At 49.0% G+C, this 22,957-nt stretch overlaps 1 protein-coding gene across 3 annotated transcripts in view; it reads right to left on the bottom strand.

Annotated features, from left to right (window-relative positions):
• Window positions 1-22,957, bottom strand: part of LOC126547073 (uncharacterized) — a 198,173-nt gene that overhangs the window by 85,446 nt on the left and 89,770 nt on the right. For 2 of the 3 annotated variants that reach the window (XM_055062915.1, XM_050194925.2), the window contains exon 2: window positions 20,792-20,845. The exons of the other annotated variant lie outside the window; for it this stretch is intronic. In XM_055062915.1, the coding sequence (XP_054918890.1) occupies window positions 20,792-20,845 (54 nt within the window). The remainder of the gene's footprint in view (window positions 1-20,791; window positions 20,846-22,957) is intronic. 3 annotated transcript variants of the gene reach the window in all.

Raw genomic sequence — 22,957 nt, 5'->3', positions numbered from 1 at the left:
CGCGAAAGCTTTGTGAGCGTGCCGATAACTCGTGACCTTACATTGTCCCGACGATAAGGATCAACTAGGCGCACTGCCCGCTCAACGGCGCCAGTAATATTTCTTTGTGCTCAGGCCAAAGCCCCAGTTGAAGACCAAGCCTGCGCTCAGGATGGACTGTTCCATTGGTTCCAGGTTGTGTGAAGAGAGATTGACGATCTCCAGTAAACCACCAACACCAGAAGAAGTGGAGTATTTACTCATTCAATCCACAACTCAGACGCTTAGTCGGACATGCAGGAATCTACACGAAATATAAACCAGTTCATTGCGGCATCTATTACGTATATAAGGCACGGTCAAGTCTTTTTCGCCTTTATGAAGAGACGAAGATGAAGTACGAGTCTCGAAATGTCATAAACATTCATCTTCTTTTCCTTGTCTGTGGGGAGTGCTTGTTCAACTCCAAGAAAATGTATGCCTCTTGTCAGACGATGTTTTGTCGAATGCTAGATTATGCCGTTAATACTATATCTAAGCTTCCAAGATTAGATTTATTGACTGATTAATTGATTCTAACGTCTCAAAGCAACACCGTAGCTATGAGAGACGCCGTAGGGGAAGGCCCCGGATTAATTTCGAAAATGCACTTAAATCAAAGTACACGAACGCTTTCTCGATGCGGCCCCGTCCAAATGGGGCTGCCTTGGTCGGGGTTCGAACCCGCGACCTCGTGCTCAGCAGCGGAACGCCATAGCCACTGCGCTTCCACGGCGCGCTTTACGCTAGCAAATTCCCAGCACCCGGGTAAAGCGTCGCGCGAACAGGCGTTTCCTGTAAATGGCATCGGCTTATATTCCGAGTAAATGCGGTACTCGGGTCGAGGGCGGTGCGGTTTTAGAGCGACGATGGGCGCGTGTACATCGAATTGGCCGGCACAGCCAAGGCAGGCACGTCAAGCCCGCTGGCGCAAAAGTGGAGTGCTCCATATCCCGTTCTCACGCATTACGCCCATTTACGGGGCACCCGTGCGGCCATTTCGTGTCCTTCTATAAACGCCGGAAAAAAAATATATATATAGTCGACGTTTGACCTTTTTCGTTTTGTAAATTTTGCCGCACAAGTCGATTCGCGACCGCTAGCGCATGTCGTTGAGAGCGTTGCTTTTTTTATTATTATTTATTTGCTATATATCACGTCACAGCATACGGTGCAAGACATTGAGTAAACGAGGCTTACGCAATCGGAAATCGAGGGTAGTGGAGGTGATTGATACAAAATAACGATTAACAAGTGCGCCATCCATTCGATCCACCAAAGAAAGTAGAGCAATGCGATAGAAGCGCGTTTTTTGAAGTCGGGACTCCTTTATCGAATATTTGTAAATGGAGTTATAGGACTATTGTGCAATGTAATCAGCTGAATATAGCCAGGGATTATGACCACACATGCGTGTATAAGTAAAGTCATAGGAAAGTACGATGCACTTCTCCCATTATCACGAGGAATTATAACAAAACCGTTATGCATGGTGATTCTGTTCGACGTGCACTTAACATATGCTGATCTGGGATTACAGTAAAACCTGCAAGTTCGATTATTCTTTTCTCAAGAGAGAGAGAAGGAGGGAGAGAGACTCTAATCAATCCTGGAGCGGTGCCGCCTCGCCAACTAGACAGGCAGCACGCGTATCCATACTGGCGTGCTAGCCGTGCCAGGCGACGCGGCTAGCACGCAACTCTATAGGTGGAAATGATAAAAAAAATGAGAGGGAACGTACAGCTCTCGTCACGGACACGCAACGTCTACAAGACACACGACAACACACTTCTGTGAGACCAGTGCCTCAGAGAAGGTTAAAAGGTGTCTTGCGCGCGACGCACAGGGAAAGCTGCATAGGCCATGGGGCCAAGCACGTGCCGTATAACTCGGAGGTATTTTAGTCCTTGATGCACATTCAATTGCGGTCATTATGTTGGTCCTTTTGAACGTGAATGTGCTGCGAGAAATGAGTCATGCTTTCGCGTACGTTGCATGGTGGGCACCATGCTGATTTCATCCATACATACTTACATATAAGAAATATTTCGCACCGGAGACATTTAACCGAGCATGGTGCAGACATGCCTGACAACGATAGTCAAGGCCTGTTACAAGGCACGAGCAAATCGCACATTAGATTGCAACTGCTAATCGGTCTGTGCTGCTGCTTTGAGTCGGTTCGAACACACGCTGTGAGCGTCACGCAAAAGACGCACTTTACCCGTCATTCCTAGGGAAAGCTATCGTGCGTTGCTCTGTGAAGCTGAGCGCTGAAGCGGCAAGGGAAATGTGCATACACTGCTTGCTACTTCTCAGTGAGTGAACTGTCGCAGCAGAACAACGCTGCGCCAGATAATGCAGGCTTGAGCGCGCAAACTATTGACGTCTTTGACAAGCTAGTCCATGGCGCGTGGAGATTTCAGGGATACCATGGCTGCGCGTGAGTCTGTAAATGTGTCCACTCTCACTGACTGCTCTAAGATGTAAGTGAAAGCTGCACACTCTGCAGGATTGACGTTCAAGCCGTTAATGCGGCGGCATCACAGGAAGCTATGCGGATGTAGGCATAACGCTGGACCACACTGGTTCTACATTGGACAACATTGGTTCAATACTGGTTCCGATTACCGTGATACATTGGTTGTGGTACCACTGCACCGTAATGAATCATACAGGAAGTATTGTTTCATAAATGGAACACGTTTTTTTCTGTTTTTTACTTTTGATAGCGATGGAACTCAGTAAAATTTGCGCTTAGTTTGACTCACTTGAGATTTTTTTTTTCGAATAACACAATGCAAACGTGCAACCAATTTTTCCTTCGTGGCTAGGCACTGTGGTAACGATCGACACTTGTCTGTCGATGACTGCACCGTTGATTAAATACTACAGCCGTATTGTTTTTACGTCCACGAAACATTTTAGAGCTCAGCTCTTAGGCGCCCGTTCCTATGGCAAGCGTCGGCGTCGGCGGCGTAACCGAGCGAACCAGCACAGCGAAAGATCAAAGACGCGAGCCGCGAACGGCCGAGACCTTTGAGGGCGGCTCCTTCACTGACGTGGGGGCGCTGCGAGCGCTCGGCGGCGTCGGATGTTCTTCGCACTGGCTCCGCGGATTTTCCCGTATTTTTGCGCACTATCACCGTCATCCCCCTCACAACCGGTTTTATCGTGATCGCCAAGTTCTGTGCTTTGCCCGGATACCACTCTCGTCCAGGTGGGCCAATTTTCGGCACTTTTAGAGACTGTTTTCACTCCCGGCTACCACGCCGCCTCGCTAGGCTTTGTCTCAGTACGCCTAGCGCCCCTCGTCGCGGCTTTCAGCCCGACGATGGCGGCAGCCACTGCGGTTACGGGCTACGACCCTGCCTCACTGCAAGTGATTAGCATGGAAACTTCCCCTGCCGACCAACTTATGCCATCGGAGAATGAATACCTTGAAGACATGGTGAATATCTGGAAACGCAAGCAAGCGAAATGCAAGCCCGCGTCCTTGCACCGAGATGCCGCAGCTGACCGTCATTCCGCAGCTGCGCAGGGCACACATGCGCGGCGTCCCACAGACGCCGCGCACACCTCTGTTTCTTCGCCGTTGGCGAAGCAACGCAAGTGGCGTCCGCGTCAAACTCCTCGCCTCTCCCGAGACGACTACATCGTGGTCCTCAAGCCTCGCATTCCCTGCGAGCTGCGAACCTTTTCCTCGGCTGATCGTCTGGGCGACGCAATCCGAGCTTACCCGGGTGACCCGACCACCACACAAGTGCAAGTGTGGCCGATCTGGGACCAAAAACATCATCATCTGCAGCACCACCGTGCTGCCCAAAGCTGAACAACTCCTCGGAGACTTCCAGCTGCCGGTGGGGGACCAGCTGCTACCCGTCCGAGGTCACGCCAAGCCTACCGGGGAAACTTGCAGGGGGGGTTATCACCATCAACCCTGCCGAGACCCCTCAAAAGATAAAACAAGAACTTCACTGGCCCCAAGGTACCATCCTTGCGGTCCGTAAACTCGGCGACTCCACCGCGGCCGTGGTTACATTCGAGGGCACGAAGCTCCCCCGCTTCCTCTTTTACCACTGCGTGGCGACGTACGTTCGACCGTATAAAAAGACAATCCCGGCCTGTCCTCAGTGCGGCACCATAGGTCACCGGCCGTCTGTGTGCCCCCATCCCAACCCAGACCGCTGTACCCAATGTGGGACCCTCGCTCCCGAAGGCCTCACCGACCACGATTGCCAACCCAAGTGCCTCCTCTGTCACGGTGCTCACGAGACCGGGGCCAGAGGTTGCACGGGCAAATACCGGAAGCCCACGTCGCCCTCGGCACATCCTCGAGCGCTCACGTCACCACCACTCCATGACAAGAAGGGTGCCCACCCGAAACAGCCTGGCTCCCAGCGCCCGGCCGAAACCCAAGAATTTCCGCCGCTCAATGTCTCGACGGCGCCACCACAGGTGAGTAGTTGGGCAGGAATTGCTGCTCCCAAGCCTCTCTCTCCCCTACCTACTGCCCCTCCCTCCCCTGAACTTGCGGCACTTCGCAAGCAGAACGCGGACCTTCAGCGGCAAATTGCATTATTGACTAAGCAAGTTGCATCCCTGCAACAGCACACTTCGCAGGCGCCCGGCCCTGTCGTCCCTACCCAGACGGCCCCGCTGGCCGCCCCCCTCAAGCCTAGCCCTCAGGCGGCGCCCACACCGAGTACTCCCCCGGCTACCGTAGCTAAGGCTCCTCTGCCGATTGATTCAACTTTTCCCCTCGAGGAGCGCGTCTCCCGCCTTGACAATCTGCTCCTCCACCACATCTCCACTTTTTCCGTTCAACACATTGTAGCTGAGGTAGTGCAGGCCATTCAGGCCTGGGCGATTACTCAGTTCAAATCCAAAACATCACGGTCCCGCTCTACCTCGCGAAGTAGTGTCGGTTCCGCTCCCCGGCGCCGCAAGGTGGCCACCACCACCTCGACACAGGGCAACCCGGCTTCCATCCCCCTTCCTGTCTCCCAAGGCTCCGAACAGGGCATGGAGGATGACATATAAAATCTAGGACATTCATGATGGCTACCAATCGTACAGCCCATTCAAATCTGCCGTCCCGCTTCGATATCGTGCAGTGGAACTCCAGAGGTTTCGGGAACAGGCGAAAGCGCTCACACCTTTCCCTATTTCTCCAATCACTTGACTCTAAACCGGCCGTCTTGGCACTCCAGGAATCTGGCTCAACTCCAACCCTTTCCGGCTACTGCCCCTACGTAGGCGGCACCACCACTTGCCTCCTCGTGTATAAGATGTACACGGCGGTTCATATCGATCTCGATCTGGACCTCCCGTATGACTACTGCATGGTCTCAGTGCTTCCTCAGCGGAGGGGCCAACCCTCGATTCATATTCTGAACGTGTATTGCCCCCCTCACCTATCGGGGGTCTCCTTCGCGCAACTCTTCCATCAGGCCTTGCGTACGGCGGCCCGTGAACCCCTGGTGATAGTCGGCGACTTTAATGCCCCCAGCCCTCACTGGGGCTACCACTACGAAAAGACCCGAGGCCGACAGCTTAAGGAGCTCATCTCCTCGCTTAGTCTCACGCTGCTCACTGATCCCGTACATCCCACACGTTGCGGTAATTCGGTGTCACGTGACACTTGCCCGGACCTCTCCCTCACCCGTAACATCCGCGATGCTACGTGGGAGAATCTCGATGAAACCCTCGGTAGCGATCATTTTCTGCTCCGCATTGCTTTCACAACGCGACAGAAAATGCGCCAACACTGGGGCCAGGCCCGTCTTACCGACTGGACCAAGTTCAGATCTCAACCCTTCCCCCCGATCCGTGATTCAGACGAATACGCGGCGTGGGCATCCTATGCCCTTCATACGCAACGAGCGCACACACAGACCCTTGCCACCTCTAACGTGACTCCTGCTATCGACCCGCACCTCCTCCATCTCTGGGATGCTCACCGCGGCCTCATACGCCGTTGGCGGCGAAACAAGCTGAACCGTAAACTCCGCTCCCGTATCGAGGCGCTCACTACACAAGCGGCTGCATATTCTGTGCAGCTTGCCGATTCAAATTGGACCGACACCTGCACGAAGGCAGCAGGCCAGATGAGCTCCAAGAGCACGCGGCGACTCTTCCGGAGCCTTCTTGACCCCTCCACCACCCGTGGAGAAACACAGCGTCAACTCCGTCGCGCCTTGCATGCCTATCAGGGCACGACGGATCAACTCGCGAAGCATCTCTGCGACCGATACATTTGTCGCACGGTCGACCCCGTGGGCCCGGAATACACATATTCTGGTTCCCCCAATTCCAACCTCGACGCTCCATACACGCTTCCCGACTTGCGGGCGGCGCTGGCGAAAATGCGGCGGGGCACGGCTCCCGGCCGGGATGGCATCACAGTGTCGCTCCTAGCCAATCTCCCCGACCAGGCTCTTTTGTCGCTGCTCCACCTTATTAACTCGATATGGGACGGCTCGCCACTCCCATCAGAATGGACCACATCGCTGGTCACGTTCATCCCCAAGCCGGGCAAGCCGGTTAGCATTGAGGCCCTCAGACCCATCTCTCTCACCTCTTGCGCCGGCAAACTCATGGAAACTATGGTCCGCGACCGCCTTTCCGCCTACCTGGAGGCTAGGGGGACCTTTGCCGACACGATGTTTGGCTTTCGCCCGCACCTGTCAGCACAGGACGTCTTGCTACAGCTCCACCACGATGTCACAGAGTCGACTACTATGCGCCAAAATGACAAAGCCGTTCTCGCTCTCGATCTTCGGGGCGCGTTCGACAATGTCAAACACAGTAGCATTCTCGCTAATGTTTCCACCACAGACTGCGGACAGAAGACTTTCGACTACATCCGCGCTTTTCTTTCTAATCGCGCCGTCTTCATCCGCCTCGATTCCACCGAACACGGCCCTTACCCACTAGGCACACGGGGTACACCTCAAGGAGCGGTCTTGTCACCTCTACTCTTCAACCTGGCCATGCTGAACCTCCCCTCCGTCCTGCAGAAGGTCGAGGGGATACACCATGCGCTCTATGCTGACGATATTACAATTTGAACCAACACCGGCTCTCCGGCTGAAATCGAGGAACGCCTACAACAGGCGGCCCTTCTAGTGGACACTTACGCCGCTTCTTGCGGCCTAGAGTGTTCTCCATCCAAATCGGCACTCCTATCAGTCTCCCGCCTACCGCCACCCCTGATTACGCTCCCGTCCGGCCCTGTCCCGTCGGTCCAGGACCTTAGGATTCTCGGGTTTCACCTCTCGTCCTCCCTGGACCCCAAGGGTACCATAGCTGCTCTCCGACGCACCAGCGAACAAGTGAGTCGTATGATTCGGCGGGTCTCTACCAAGCGTGGCGGCCTCCGAGGGACCCAGTCCCTCCAGTTGGCCCAAGCGTTTGTGACTAGTCGGGTCCTCTACGCCTCACCATACCTTCGCCTGCATCGTCACCACGAACACCAGCTGGATATTCTTCTCCGTTCCGTGTACAAACGCGCGTTGGACCTGCCCATCGCTACTTCCAATCGCCGCTTTGCGGCGCTGGGGGTGCACAACTCCTTCGCGGAGCTGCGGGAAGCCCATCGCGTCAATCAACTCACTCGTCTGTCGCAGACGCCTTGCGGGCGCCGCCTGCTACACAGACTTGGCCTCAGCTCAATCTCTAACCCGGTCCCTCCCTCCCCGATACCGGAACTCTGGCGCCAGAAGCTATGGGTGAAGCCACTCCCCCGCAACATGAATCCCGAACAACACCCCGGTCGCAGGCAAGCGCGTGCCGCTGCCCTCCATGCGCGCCACTCCGAACGCCCCGGCGTATTCTACGTAGACGTCTCGGGCCCTTCCCCCTCAGGTCACTTCACGGCCGCTGTGATCACCGAGGGTCACCACGTCGATGGCCTCTCGTTCAGAGCCGACACTGTAACTCATGCAGAGGAGGTTGCTATCGCTTTGGCCGCCTCGCACCCCACCACTCGCACTATCTTGACAGATTCGCGCTCAGCCTGTTCTCGATACATCCAGGGTTCCATCGCCCCGCTGGCGGCTAGTCTCCTTCGGGCCGCCTCCTGGCGCTTCAACCCTCACTCCATCAGAATAGTCTGGACCCCAGGCCACACGGGTCTTCCCGGCAACGAGGCGGCGAATGCCGCTGCCCGCGCTTCTTTCCTCCGGGCCGCTGCCCCTTCATGTCCTGTGTCGGATCCTGGCAACTCGAGCCTCACACGCTACAGCGATATTCTGGATTATTATCGCACTTCGCGCCGACTCTACCCTAACCCTGCACGCGGTTTGGCGAAAGCGGACGAACGACTACTACGCCGCCTTCAGACCAATACTTTCCTTAGTCCGGCGGTCGCCCGGCACTTCATGCCGGAAATCTCAGGCACGTGCCCGACTTGTCAGGTCCTCGCCGATACCTTTCACGTTGTGGCTTCGTGCCCCGCCACTCCACTTTCCTTTTCATCCCCTTTCCCCATCCCTACTAGAGAGGCTTGGGAGGAGCTCGGCTGCTCTACCTTGGAAACTCAACGTTCCTTGGTGGCGCGCGCCCGGGCAGCGGCCATCTCCAATGGCGTCCCGGAATAGGGGTTGCCACTCAGGCGCACAGCAAGCAACTCTCTTATTAACTTCTTGAATAAAATGTTTCTACCACCACCACCACCATCACTGACGTGCGCGGGGGATACTGGTGTCATGCGGACCAATCCGACCGCTCGATGCGTACTCGTACCTGGTTTCAGCCGGACCGCTCGTTTCGTACTATCGTCTGCTTGCGTCAGCTGTTGCTCGCGCTTGTTTGATTTGCTTGGTTTGCTCTCGTTCGCGCTTGTTTCTATTGTTATGTTTTGCGATTGTTTTGCCATCTGATTGTATGCGCGAAGCGAATTGTGTAGTACTTTCTGAAAGCCACGCGGCACCAGCGATTACACTGGAACCTTCAGCATGTCATGTATAAAAGCCGATTCGCTTGTCCCACAGATCAGATTTCGACGATTGCCGACTCTGTTAAATGTCTACCTCAAATTATTTGCCTCAATACATCGCGAAATGAAAACACTTATAGAGCTGCGCTCACATTTCGCGTTAGGGAGCATCATAATCGTCAGTGAACTTTTTCGACGTAGCCGATTTTGTTTTATACAGCCAAATCACACAACGTATTCAGACAGAAGGAACAAGATAAAAAGAGTAAATGGAAAATTTCACTCCTGCGAGACACGTATCAAAGTAGAGGTTCTGGATCGCTTTTCGCTTTTCATAAAAACGAGGCGTACAAGTGAAAGTTGGCATGAACTGATAACCACAGGAAAGATTTTTCATTTCTTTTTCTTCAATTTCTTTTGTGCCGCTGGATCGTTCCGAGACTTCTTAAGGTGGAGAGCTTGAATTCGGGTATGTTGTGTTCGCGCTGTTCAGCTATGTTCAAGGCACAAACAGAAGCCGGCCAACGATGCATCACTCTGGTGATATTCTTTTTTTTATTTCTCGCTCTTTTCCTGGGTTCTAGGACAGGAATGACTTAGAAATAGCGCAGCGGAAGATATCTAAGATTACATGTAGGACTCATTTTCTCCCCGTTTCAATTCCGACTTCCAAGAGCACCAAGGTGTTCGATATACAATTCAATATTCGGAGCCCGCAGTTTTCAAATATTCGTAGTCGACACGATATTCGCATTCGAAGTGCTCAGCTACGAAGAATGTTCACGGCGATGCATTAGCTGGTATTTCTTAAAAATTGCTGCAGTTCGAACGAGTTGGAATCCATATACAGCCAAGCTTTGTGTGAGTACATAAAGAGTCGGTACACGAGTACACGCACACACACACACGTTATACCGAGCCTTTTGTTAAGCGGACTTGCTGACTGCTAGCGAGTATGACGAACGCGTTGAACATATCATGGAAGCAGCGCGGGCATACGTACCTAGCGCAATTCGAATTCGTTCTATCCGCAAGAAGCCTTTACTTCCTCATGACCGTGCTGTCGCGGATGCGGCTGCCCTCACGGCTGGCGCCACTGCTGCCGCGGATGCGTAGCGATGAGCGCGATCTGGTGGTGCTGCACGGAACCCAGCGGCGCAAGCGGCGGACGTACTCCGGTGTGATTGGCTGGCCTATTCGACAAAGGAACAGCCAGGCCGCAGCGCCCATGGTCACAAAAGCCGGCGAGGCCAACAAAGAAAAGCTGCGTTTTTAATAACCGATGTCCCGACATTTTTTGTTCTGGAAGAACACAATGTCCCCGTTATCGCACCACTAAATGTGCCTGTCGCTTGACGTCTCTAGCAACTTTGTCTTCAAGTTCACCTGAAAGAAGCGCGGAGCCTGATCTCCAAACATAGAATAAACGTTGTCGAAAACCTAAAAGACGAAACTTCTTTTCTGTCGTAAACAAAGCGACGTGTACTTTATTGAAAACAGGAGGTGACCTACATGTTCCAGAAAAAATCGGGAGTTGCAAATTTTATTTTTGCTTCCAAACTTTCGAAGGATTTGTGCAGCGCCCTGTCTTTAACGTCTGTCATTATACTTGCATTGTCCGTATACCGGGTTGCCACCCACTACTTATTGATGCTAAAATAAAAGCAGTGTCTTTTTTTTATGCGAATGTCTATATTTGTAATTCTTTGCTTTTGGTGGTTGTTGGAGATAGCGCTTGCCATTGTTTTCTGGGTGCAATCTGGTCGGTTACCTTCGAAGACTAGGTTCCGGACATTGTGTTACGTATATCCAAGAGCGAGATATCGTATATTCACTGGACACAAATGAATACACGCAGGCAGTGGATAGAAATGTGGCAACCACAGTAGCGGCGCGCTGATAAAACTACGAAGTCACTCGCTTTTGAAGATGCAGTGCGATTGTGGCATTGTTGCCAAGATCACAAAACTATTCATTGGTAAGAGTTTTGTTTCTTGCCGCTAAATATATCTCGAACACGACAACTGGCAGGCGCCTGGTCTTGAGGACGTTTCTGTTGGAGAGGTGTCTGCATGCTTGCTTGCACGTGCACGCATGCATGCACAAACTAAACTGAATGCATAAATATTCAAAAACGCACCAGTTCAATTTTGAGTTCGATCTAGTCGTGTAAGTTACCCAAGAGAAGCCGGCCTCTTATTATCACTGCAGTGGTCTCAACTCCCCTCTGGATCACGCTGGGTAAAGCGAAACACAAGGTAAAACACCAATTAGGCGAAGCATTTCGTGGAAGTCAATACGCAACGCCCAGCAACATATCGACTTCTAAACCTAACACTTTTTGTAGATTATTAACCACGACGCAGTCGCAAGGATGTGAATACATGTTGCGGGCGCATGCCGCCGCACAACAAATACGACCTGCAATACTAAAAGTGGCGTTAGGAAAGTCGACAGTAGCAGAAAATATTCATATTATTCTCATACATACGTTTTATTTTCTTCGATTCAGGTTCCTGCGCAGTTCCGGCTTTCAACGCTTCGCTGCAATCATTACTGTGGGTGTGTGAACATTCGAATTTTTAGATAAGAATCGAGTACTTTCGTTTCGAATTATTCGATTCCACAATTTCGCATTCGATCTGCCTAAGTGGGCAATTATTCTCAAGTAAACCGGTTTTCTACAATATATGGGAGCTAACCTGCCACAAAAAAAGACCCTTTCTTTGTATACAACAGTGGATTCCAATGCCTTATCTACTGAAGTCGAAAAATCTAGTGATATATATTTTTTAAATTTCTTGCTCTTTTCCTGGGTTCTAGGACAGGAAAGACTTAGAAATAGTGCAGCATGTACAACAGAAAATATCTAAGATTACTTGTATGAATCATTTCGTCCACGGTTCAATTCCGACTTCCGAAAGCACGAAGGTGTTCGATATACAATTCGATATTCTGAGCCCGCAGTTTTCAAATATTCGTAGTCGACACGATGTTCGCATTCGAAGCGCTTGCCTCTCGTTTCTATGCTTCCTGTTCTCCACATCCACAATATATATCTTTGAAGCCACCGCAAAGGCGGCGATCAGCTAGCGCTTAAGGACTGCTGGCGGTGATCCAGAATTAAACAAACCGATTTATTCTTTGCTTCTTTTTTGGTTTGTTAGCTTGCTTCGCGGCTCCGGCCACTCTTCCTAATCTTTTCAGCAACACTCGTTTGTGCCTATTTCGAGCACAAGCACGTGTTACTTTTACCATCACTTCCGTTCGTTCTCCCCTGTTTTCTTACTTACAATTTCCCAACATACCCCCGCCGACATATTCAATACCCGAGTTGAGTAGCTGCCATTATCTGACAGCAACCTCTCCATTGCATTCGTTCCTTTTAAATGCGTAAGCATTTCTATGCCTACCCAACGAGGAGAGCCGTCCGTCCGTCCATCCATCACGTAAGACGATCGCTTTCTAGATACGGGCCGATACAGCGAGCGAATTGACCTTCGTGTTGCCTCTCGCTTCAACGCGAACTAAGCTGCGAGAACACAGCGCAACCGAAGCTATCAGCACTTCGCGCACTCTGTCCCCATCGCAGATCGCTTTGAAGATAGGGCCCGTGCGGCCGCGCCATACGCTGCGCCCGCCGGAGTACGGTTGATCACAATTGATAATGGCTCGCAGAAGAGGAGGCATCGTTATCGACCACGTCTACGTGCGAGGTCTACCAAACGTGACACCGTTCAGTTACGTCAGGTACTACGGCACGCATCGGCCAGTGCTCATCTTCCACGAAGCAGCGGCATCATCCAAGCGCACCTGTCATCCAAGTTGAAGACAAAGAAGGAAGGCAGCAAGAAGAACCAAACAAGAGACAGTACACATAATAAATGTTGTATACATGTCTATCTGTTTCATTTAGAAAATATCTCCGCTCCTTTCATCCCACGTCCATATCCTCTGGGAGCTGTCTGTCATATTAGTAAACATTTCTAATAGTTGCCTCTTCTTCGTCGTCTCAGTTAACATTTCGGTGTTGCGATCGCGCTTCTCCGTTCCACGATTTTTTCGCGGTGTTTGTCGCAATTATACGAAACACAGCAGCATACGGCGACTAAACAACAGGTTATGAGTAGCAAATGCTTACGCATCATTTAGATAACTCCCACAGGAGATTCTGCGTGCGATGTTTATTCAATTATATCGACACTCCAGGTGCATTTGTGCCGTCGGCGTCGCCGTGAGGTACCGTATAAAGTCCACGAGTGATAAAATCGGCGCCGCGCGCCGTATGCTACATGTGCGAGTGAAAGCGTGCGAGGGTGAGCCGGCGATCGCGGCTCAACATCACGCACGCAACGGCGGAAAGCAGGGAGGAAGCGCGTCGCCTTCCGTCGCGCGCAAGGCTTCCGGGGGAGAGTATAGGGATGGGGGCGCGTTCCACTCCGGGCGGCCCGGGTGGCCGCGCGCGCCCCGCCGGGCCCGCTGTTTCTTGAATGCAATCTGCAACGGGTTTACATTCCGCGCTATGCTGTGTTTTCAGGGTGTAGTTCGCGTTGATGCGAGCGGCTACACTGAGGCCAATTCTCTCGCTGCTGCCTCAGTGCAGCGTTCTGACGGCGCTTTTCCGCGGTTATCGAGCGAAATGTGTTCATGCTGGCTTGTGCGCGCGTGACATCATGCTTGTTAATTTGGTTGTACTCGCGGTCAACTTCCTGTGGCTATGAAGGGAAAGCTACGGAGGCAAAGCGCGCACAAATAAGAGCGCTTCTGAAAGAGATCTCGCGTTTTAATTCACGTTCGTTTAGGATGGCGAAGAGAAAACAGAAACACCTTATTCGCAACAGTTAAATAAGACAAAGCGCACCACTTAGTGTAAAGGTTTACTTATTTTGCGGCTTTTCGCTTTCCGCGTCTGGGGAAACGCGAAACCGTCGCACGTGGAAGCTGCGCCGATTCACTGTATGTTCGGAGCAACCAAAAGCACTGCCGGACTACTAGGCGCGGTAGCACATGTGCAGCAGCCACGTGCCCGTACCTTGCCCTTCACAGCCATAAAAAGTTGTACGGCCAATAACACTACTATCATTACTTCGTATAGCTGTCCACCAATTTGCTACCGCAATCGATGCTTCGCCTTCCGGGCGAAACTGCGCGTTTTTTTTAAATATTGCTTTCTCTGTTTGTCCGTCTTTCTATCTGTGACAGAAAATATAAAGTCGTGCTTCGAAAAGCACGACCTTGTACCCAGACTGCATTGATACCGCAGTCTTCTTGCGAAAGATCAAGTTTCTGACTCGCGGTGCCAATCACAATCGGATACTTTCTCCCGAAAGTTGGCGCTGAGCTCCCAGCTGAGGAAAGCGGAAGATTCCGTCGCTGTGGCAATGATATCGCGCCTTCATTGCAAAATATAACGCGCAAGAACACCGTACAGTTGGAGGGCCTTCTCACAAGCTTAGCTATATATACCAAAGAGCACAGTAAGTGGGTGGCCGAACGGCATACTTGCTGCCACAATTCTTTTCTCCAGATATGGTTTTATGTGGGAAATCACTTTCAGGGTTTCCACCGAACTTTCAATTACTTCTTTTAAAGCGGACTTCCTCCTTTATGGCAACCACCCACGACATTCCTAATATTAAAGCTTTAGCTTTCGAAGGTTTGGTGAGACAGTCGGTTTGACGGACGTCACACATCTAATTACAGCGTGGGAGTTGGGAAAAAAAGTGTAATTCTTTCTAGACAAGAAACAGGCGACCTCCCTATAGCGGAAACGCTTGGTTTGTCGTGAGCTTTTCTTTGCAGAATTGTTCCGGTCTTTTGTTGCTGCTGCTAAGCGTTTAAATATCCAGTTCATCCTTACTTTAGCACGACACAGCCAAGATTCGATGCCCCGGTAATTGTTCGTTTAGTGTACTCACTAGTGGAAAAGGGCAAGAGTTGCTTTTTTTCTTTGGATATTCACACCTGCTTCATAAAAGCTTGCACGCACATCCCATTGCCCAGATATGTATATCCTGCTTCCCTTGTAATCCTGCGTCCCTTGTGCATCCGATACTGAAAAAACTTGGCAAATTTACGCACAGTTTTGCATCTGCTTTAAGGGGCCCACCGACGCGCTACAGTATGACCTAAACGATCGTCAGCTTCCCAGCAGAACACTCAACACATATGGCAACAATTATTTCATGGAGATTCTGAAGGTTGCGTGAAAGAATGTTCCAAAGCTTTCGCATAACGCATGATTTGACCTAAACCCATCGCGTCGTAGATCACTCACTTACCAGGGACGACATCGGAAGAAGTTACTCTGTCTACGTTGGACGCACATTGATTCGCTATGACCAGAATTCGCTGTAGTTGTCAGCTGGGCCACATTCGGTGTACTCCAATGTGACCCACAAATGAGACATAAATGAAGGCGGACGCTTTATTGCAGTGCAGATTAGATCACATAGTTGTGCACGGTGCTACACCATAGCACGCATAGTGTATCGCAGCGCGCTTCTCTAGTAAGCAAATATTTGAAGATGCATACTTTTCGCATGTTATGTAACATGAACGCCGTAATTTATTTTTAATCATGAGGCAATCAGCGGAGTAAATTGGAATACCGAATAATAAAGCAAGTATAGAAAGCACTAGACCCACTTAATGAAAGAACTGCTTCATGTCAGCTTTCCATCGTAATGATCATCATTCTTATGTCCTCGGTTGTGCGTGTCAGCTATGCTTCCGTGGTTGCGTAAAGGCTTGCGCCTCTTCTTGATAGCTTGCAATCCCAGTGTTCACGATTCACTGTTCTTTATGTACCAGCGAAGGTTTCCTGTAACTTATAAATGAGGCCCCAGGCGGAGTATTTCCCAGTGCACATTCCGAGCTGGTTCTTTACGCGTTTTTTTTTTAAATTCGTTACTTCCGTTTTCTCAGTTGTCGCGGGCTGCTGAATTTATGTAGGTTTTAAGAGGAAGCTTTAGCTCGGGAAAGCCTAGTTAAGTACATGAGAACAGAGGAATTGTTTTTCTCGGCAACCACAGCACCAAGTTTGATGTGGTTTGTTGCACTTAAAAAAAATTGTAATGCAGTAATTTTCGAATGTGGATTTTAGATGAATGCGGGAAATTGTTTTTTTTTTTCCAGAATCGCGAAATTCCAGAAAGCTCAAGTATTAAGTTTGCAACTGTGGAACTCATCAATGAAAACTTATATCACGAATCTATGGACTGCATCTAATAACACATTTAAGACGGACGAAATCGATGTATTATGCACATCCCTGAAACATACCAGTAATTTCAGTGTAGGACTTCTGAAATATTTTTGTAAACTGTGTTACGATTTCATTCAAGCTGTAATTTCGGGCGCTGTAACGTAAAGCTATTCCAAACTTTTCTGTTCCGATTCTGGAATCAACCCTCCACGATTCGTCAACAAATTTTCGAGACACAAGCCACTGCGCTTGCCTGCCACGCGACGTCACAAAAACCGCGAAAACACTGCATCTGATATACGTGCACACTGATTATGCCCGATTATACCGAACAAAAAAAAATAATTTCCAATTCGACGCCTTTTCTTTTTTCATTAGCGAAAAAGGTATCGTTTGACCAATTGCTATTGTGCACATTTTGCCATGTGTAATCGCAGAATTTCATGTTTTGTAAAGGGAGCAATATATCTGAGAGTTTTATAATAGGGCCCTAAACGTTTTGGGTTCCCAAAGAAATAGCGCCAATCTACTGCGCATGCGCGAGACGCAAACAGCGCTGGGTTTTGCATCGGGCACGCTATTTCATGTATTAGCGGGAGCCCCAAAAGCTGCCCCGAAAGGTTTTTGTCAACAAACATGGCTGCAAACATCAACAGCTTTAGTCAACAGCGACAGCTGTAATCAACATCAACAGCGAACACGGCTCGATTCGTGGTAACGCGTGAAGTTCATAAGCTAGGAAAAGTGACTGCGGTTGCCGCTTTCTTTCAACTGATGTGTGTAATGAACATTGATTTATTATACACCGCTGCTTCCGAATTCGATTGTCAACTTCATGGCTCGTAGGCCTAACACGGCTTAACTTGGCTGGTGAAGGCAAGTAAAGTTGGTCACTCAAAACTAATCACAACAAATTGCTTGCGACTAATAGACTAACCTCTAAGTTAGTTAATATGTTAAACGCGAGAACGCGAAAGTGAAAACTACTCTTGTTATCATAAAATAGTACACTTCGTTTTAATATTTATAACAGCTTTTCTTTGACGCCGTAGTGGCGCTGCAAGCGCAAGACGCTATGCGGAAACGCAAAACTCTAATGTAAAACTCTTCGCTCCTGCGTGCCCCAACGCTAACACGCGCAAAGCTCTGTGGGATCCCATACTTTTGGGGCTCCTATTCTAAAACTCTCTATTGTCACGCGTGCATTGCTTGGATTTTTCGTCGGCGACCATTTTTCACCTGATTAGCACTACTAGCTAGTTGGCGCTCGGCGCAAGACGTGCCTAAGATATCTAAAAATTCGTTTAATGTTGTCGCCGATTCTGTAGCGAACTCCGCCTTATCAGATGCTTTACCAGCTGCAATGGCAACACGTCAATGAATTTGGATAGATTCACAGAAAATAAACTCAGTGCTCTACCACTCTGTGAAGCAGGGGCCCACATACCAGCGAAGCTGTGTATGTGGGCCCCTTCCTTAATGGCTAACACACCTCCGCCGCGTGTCGGCCTTGCATTGCACTATATTCGGGATTTTTTCTCCACGCGGACGCAATAGTGGGGAAAGTAGCCCTGGACAACTTCGCTGTAAAAAAAAATTACGTAGGTATCCAATGAAGCATGCATTTAACATTGTATTTGCTGCGCATTGTTAAACAATCATTTTTCTGGCAAGTCTGCAATTTGGAAACATAAATATGATGAAAAACTGAAGATTAAGCTAGCGGTCATTTACGCAACTAGGGTCCGGGCTCAACCTAATTACGCTCATTAAGAAGTTCATTTCGCCGCTGAATTTCGAATGCTTCAACACAAAATTTAAAAAAAAAGTGCTTCCGTTTTTGTTTTTCATGCATTTAGTTGTGAAAGGTTCCGTGGCCCAATTAAGCATGTCAGGAAAACACACATCTGCGAGCATCGAAAAACATGTATTCGGGAAAGATTCCTCTTTCTTCACGTGCCGGCTGAAGTGAATAACTAAATGCAAATCCGATCAAGCAAAACGTAACGCATGGTACGCGTAAAAGCCGGCAATATCATCAGCACATAACGCTACTTTATGTTCACTACTGGACGAATGTCTATCCACAACATCGATCTCAAATGGCCCTTGTCTTGCACCAGCTGACACCATCCTGTTTGCATCCACTTCCCTAACTTCATCGCACCACCTAGTTCTGTGCCGTCCCCGCATACATGCTTCCCTTCTCTTGGCGCGCATTCCGTAATTCTCCCAGACCATCCAAACTTTATTAATAAGCTATATCCTGAAAGAGAGGTACCAATCAATCACATGCTTTGGCAGTGTCCTGTGACTTTCACAGACTGTGACAAAGAGAGAGACTGGTGGCGGCGAGTCCTACACAGGAGTTCTTTTCGATCAAGTACAGGCCGTCCAGAAGGCCCACGATACGGCGGTAAGGTTAAACCTTACTGTCCCGACGTGGGAGCCGCCTGCGTCAACCTAAGGGTTGATCTTCAGGACATCAAATAAAGTTCATCATACCATACCATCGGCTATCTGCTCTACGCATTAGATGGCCGGTCCAACTTTGCCTCTTCCTCCGACGCGGCCTATTCAAATACATGTAAAATGGAAAAACCTTTTTCTGAGATAACCCCTCTACCGATTTTAATGAAATTTGTTGCATTTGAAAGAGGAAGTTCAATTCTAGTGACTATTGCAAGCGAAATTTCGATTTAGGGACTGAATTTTGTTAGAAGGATCTTAAAATATACGAAAGTTTGAAAACATGAAACAGAACCACAAAGTTTACAAATTAATAGCTCTGCATCAAGAACAGATATCACGGTTCTGTAACTGGCATCCATTAGATCACGGAAAGCGGACAAATTATATATGTCAATTTTTATTACGTGTGAATTTGTTACGCTGTGTACAGGGGTTCTGCAAAAGCTATATTTCCATGATACTAAATTTTTTTAGATTCATGTGTGAAATGTAAATTTTGTCCGCTTTAGATGTACTATTAGATGCAATTCACATATATCATTTTTCATTGCTGAATTAGAGAGTTGTACACTTGAGTTTCCTTTTCTGAAAATTTTCCGTTTTGCCAATTTTCCTTTAATTTGACGAACTAAATCAAAAATTCGAAACAACAGTCACTAGATTTCTAGCTTTTCTTTTAAATGCAACAAACCTCGTCAAATTTGGTGCAGTGGTTGCCGTGAAAAACGAATTCTCCCTTTACATGTATTTAGATAGGAGCACCCGAGCTAAAGCTTCATCTTAAATTTCAGCCCTAGAAGATCGGCTATCCCCGTTTACTCTGCAATCCATGCCGCTGTCTTTCTGTGTCTTACAAGGCTGCGCCCGTCTAGTTTTGCTCCATCGCTAGTTGCGCGGTCCTTAGCTCCTTTGTTGACCTCCAAGTCTCTGCACCATATGTAAGTACCCGTAATATCACGAGCAACAAAAAACGAAGAGAAAGAAAGAAAGAAAGAAAGAAAGAAAGAAAGAAAGAAAGAACGAAAGAAACGAAAAGAAAAGGGGGCTTGATTTGAAGAGAGAATAGAAAGCACAGATATATCCTAATTAATAGAGGGACACGCCTGAAACAGCGAGCTTAACCTTAAGAAACATTGGAACGACGTTATGGCGAGCCGAAAGACGACGTAAAATATAACTCGGTAAAGCGTGTAGGACGTTAATGCGGCTCGTGTCAACGGTCACAACATAGCAGGCAGGTAAGGGTCGCGAACATCGTACCGCCCATTTTAATAAATACCGAAGAAAAAAGATAAACAAAGATGGGATAATTTTTTTTTCTTCGCGAAAGAAGGCCTAGCGGGGTGAAAGCCACGCACGCAGTTTTCAGTGTCGTCGCTAATGGTCTCAGCAGCTGCGTCGACCGTTCGGGTCTATACAGTGAAAGCGGATGCGTTAATGGGAGCGTCTAATTTAAGCACCTAACAGAAAGACGAATATCCGCGAACTTTAGCGAGACGTTCTTAATGGGAGCTACTAATAGGAACATTAGAAACAAACAAGGAAGCAGAAAAAGGAATTAATCTCGAGAGGGTTTTCGCGAGCCCATCGGCTGCCGACACAAGCAACCACGTCAACAGCGACTCGGGTCTCATAACGCAGCGGGTCGCCTCGGCCACATTCTAGACGTGAATGGCGGGGGAGAGATCGCGTAGGAAGACAGAAACCGCACGGGCTGTCGGCCATAAACGTACGTTTTCCGTCGCTCATCGCGCGGCCTTTGTACTTGTCATACTAGCGAGATATAGCTGCGAGGTTTTGTATTACGACCGACCGAGCCGCGCCCCGCCGTAGAGCAACAACGTCGTGCCGGCAATGACGTATACCACCACTCGCATCGCCGTTTGCGAGCCAACGTTGTCAGTCGTCGGTGAATGTTGAGAGAAGGAACGGAGAAAAAGGGCAGGCCCTTTCTGTACAAGCATGAAAGGACTCCTCCGGCGTAATTAGAGGCGTCAAATTATGCCTTCGGGGCTTGGAGTTGGTTTAAAAGGGGCTACGCACATTAGGCGCGAACTTTTCGGTCATTCTTGCTGTATATTCCCACCTCTTTTTTGAGAATGCCCACAAAAACATGCCTGAGAGAAATCTAGAAGTAAAGGGAGTAATAATACCTCGTTTTCCGAGGGGCGTGAAGACGCCGACGACGATCCCAGAGTGGGCGCGAACTAGAAAGAAGAAGAGAAAGGTGACATTCTTGCGAGCATGCGATGGACCACTATTCGTCTTTCTGAGACGTCTGTTATTACGTTAGACGTCTTTAAGACGTCTTTTCGTACATTAGAAGTCTTGTAGACATCTTTGAGACAGTATTATTAGACAGCGAGACTTGCCAAACTGACACTCACAGTAGTGTACAGCTGTTTCTGTAGCCATACCGATCCCATCATCCGAAATGTGATGACATTTGCAAAAATGCTTTTATAAAAATTTTCGAATGCTTCAGTACGGACCACTCGACTACTTTCTGCCTTATTTTTTATTTTCTTACGAACAACGAGCGGACACGGCAGCCAGACTGCGTGAAGACTCCTGAAGCTTCTCAAAACGTTTTCGTTGACTGTATTGATACAGAATATTCCTAGGTTGCCGTCATTACCGAGTTTTCCAAACTTTGTGTCACGAGATCAATCAGTGCCTTGCACAATTTTCATGACGATAGCAACTGAGCAAGTTAAGGTGAAGTCGGTAAGCCGAGCTCCATTTTCTGTAGTTGACCCCATTATCATTCCCGCAACCACAAACAACCAACGCGCTGGTACACCTCTACACCCGCCACGGCAACATATACAAGGGAAGTGCAAGTACGCAACAGAAAGAAAGAAAACGCAAAGCTCGTTGCAGCCTTCCCAATTCTAATGAGAGCGTAGGATTAGCACGACGGCTTAAATCGGTGGTGGATACAGGAACCGCTGTAGCACGAGCCTGTCGATCCCCGCGTTGCCGACACAAGGCGTTCCTTTTGTTCGGCGGAACTGCGCTTCCCCGAAATCACGTCCCCTAATCCCTTCGAAATCCCGTTTGAGGGAAAGCGAAGTCCCTCATGCCATCAGCGGCCGCCGCGTTGTGGTTCATTGTTCCTGCGCACAGAAAAGGAAGGAGGGAAACGTGACCTGGCTTTGCAAAATCCGAGGTACTTCACTATTATTATTATTTTTGTTTTTGAGATAAAAGACGGAGGAACTCGGTAACGTTAAAAAAAAAGTCGCTTTGTTTTCCCAAATGCGGATGGCATCGCCTCAGGCGCGCGCGGAAGTGTCCCGCGATAGGACTATCACGAAAGCTGAAGATCGAATTCGTTCAATGCGACATCAGAACACGCTTATATACGGAACCGAGAAAAAACAACACGTTAGACAGGAACCATTCTGACAGCTTGTGTTCTCCGAATCCAGCACATCAGGCTGCTAGTGATGCGCAAGGACATAGAGAAACGGACGAGTTGTAGTACTTTTACGATACAGCAGCGAAAAAAAAATCGAAGAGGGAGGATAACAAGGACGGACGACACAAGCATTGTCATTGAGGGAGAATAACGGGTTTTGTCTGAGGTAGTTAGTTCGTGATCACTGCAGCGCATGACGCACACATTCACAGACAGAACACAGAGTTGGCAACACAGCGAATATCTAACTAGCAACTGTATTATTAATTTAAGTGCATAATATATACATAGTGCATATGAAAGACATGTGTGGGCAGAAATAGACACCCGTAAAGATTCTACGTAAATCTACCTGCCAGCAGGCATTTTTTCCCCTTTCTATCTACATACATGTGTGTTTCATACATAATTCATGAGCCCTAAATAAAGATTTCAGATGCTAATGAGCTATATGTCACGTAGCCTATTCTCTGTCACGCCTGTAAATTTAGGCGGTGAGATACACTGCAGACGGGAGAGGTCAAGCCCGCGCGTAATTTTCCAGAGGTCTGTGCCCGTTGGTTAACGTGACAACGATGTTGGAATGTCATTGCTCTATAGTAGTTGCATCACGCATGGCGGCAAGCTTTTTATCCATGTGTTTCGGTTTACCTTCTAATTACATACGCCATTATGCATTAAGCGAAATCTAATTACCTCCAAAAATGGCACTGAGTACAGCACCTTCGCACCGCCAGGACCGCAAGTTAAACGAGTGCTAGGCAAACGTGCACGCTTGTACGTTTGTAAGCTCAAAGCACGTTAACACAATAGAACAATGAAATCGGCGAAGTGACGTAGTAAAGGAGATTGATCCTTGCGCACTCGTGGTGCGAAATTCTTCTTTAAATATGCC

This window comes from Dermacentor andersoni, chromosome 3 (assembly GCF_023375885.2).
Source record: "Dermacentor andersoni chromosome 3, qqDerAnde1_hic_scaffold, whole genome shotgun sequence".
Classification (NCBI taxonomy): domain Eukaryota; kingdom Metazoa; phylum Arthropoda; class Arachnida; order Ixodida; family Ixodidae; genus Dermacentor; species Dermacentor andersoni.
The sequence above is the reverse complement of the archived record's forward strand: the minus strand, read 5'-3'. Positions and strand labels throughout refer to the sequence as shown.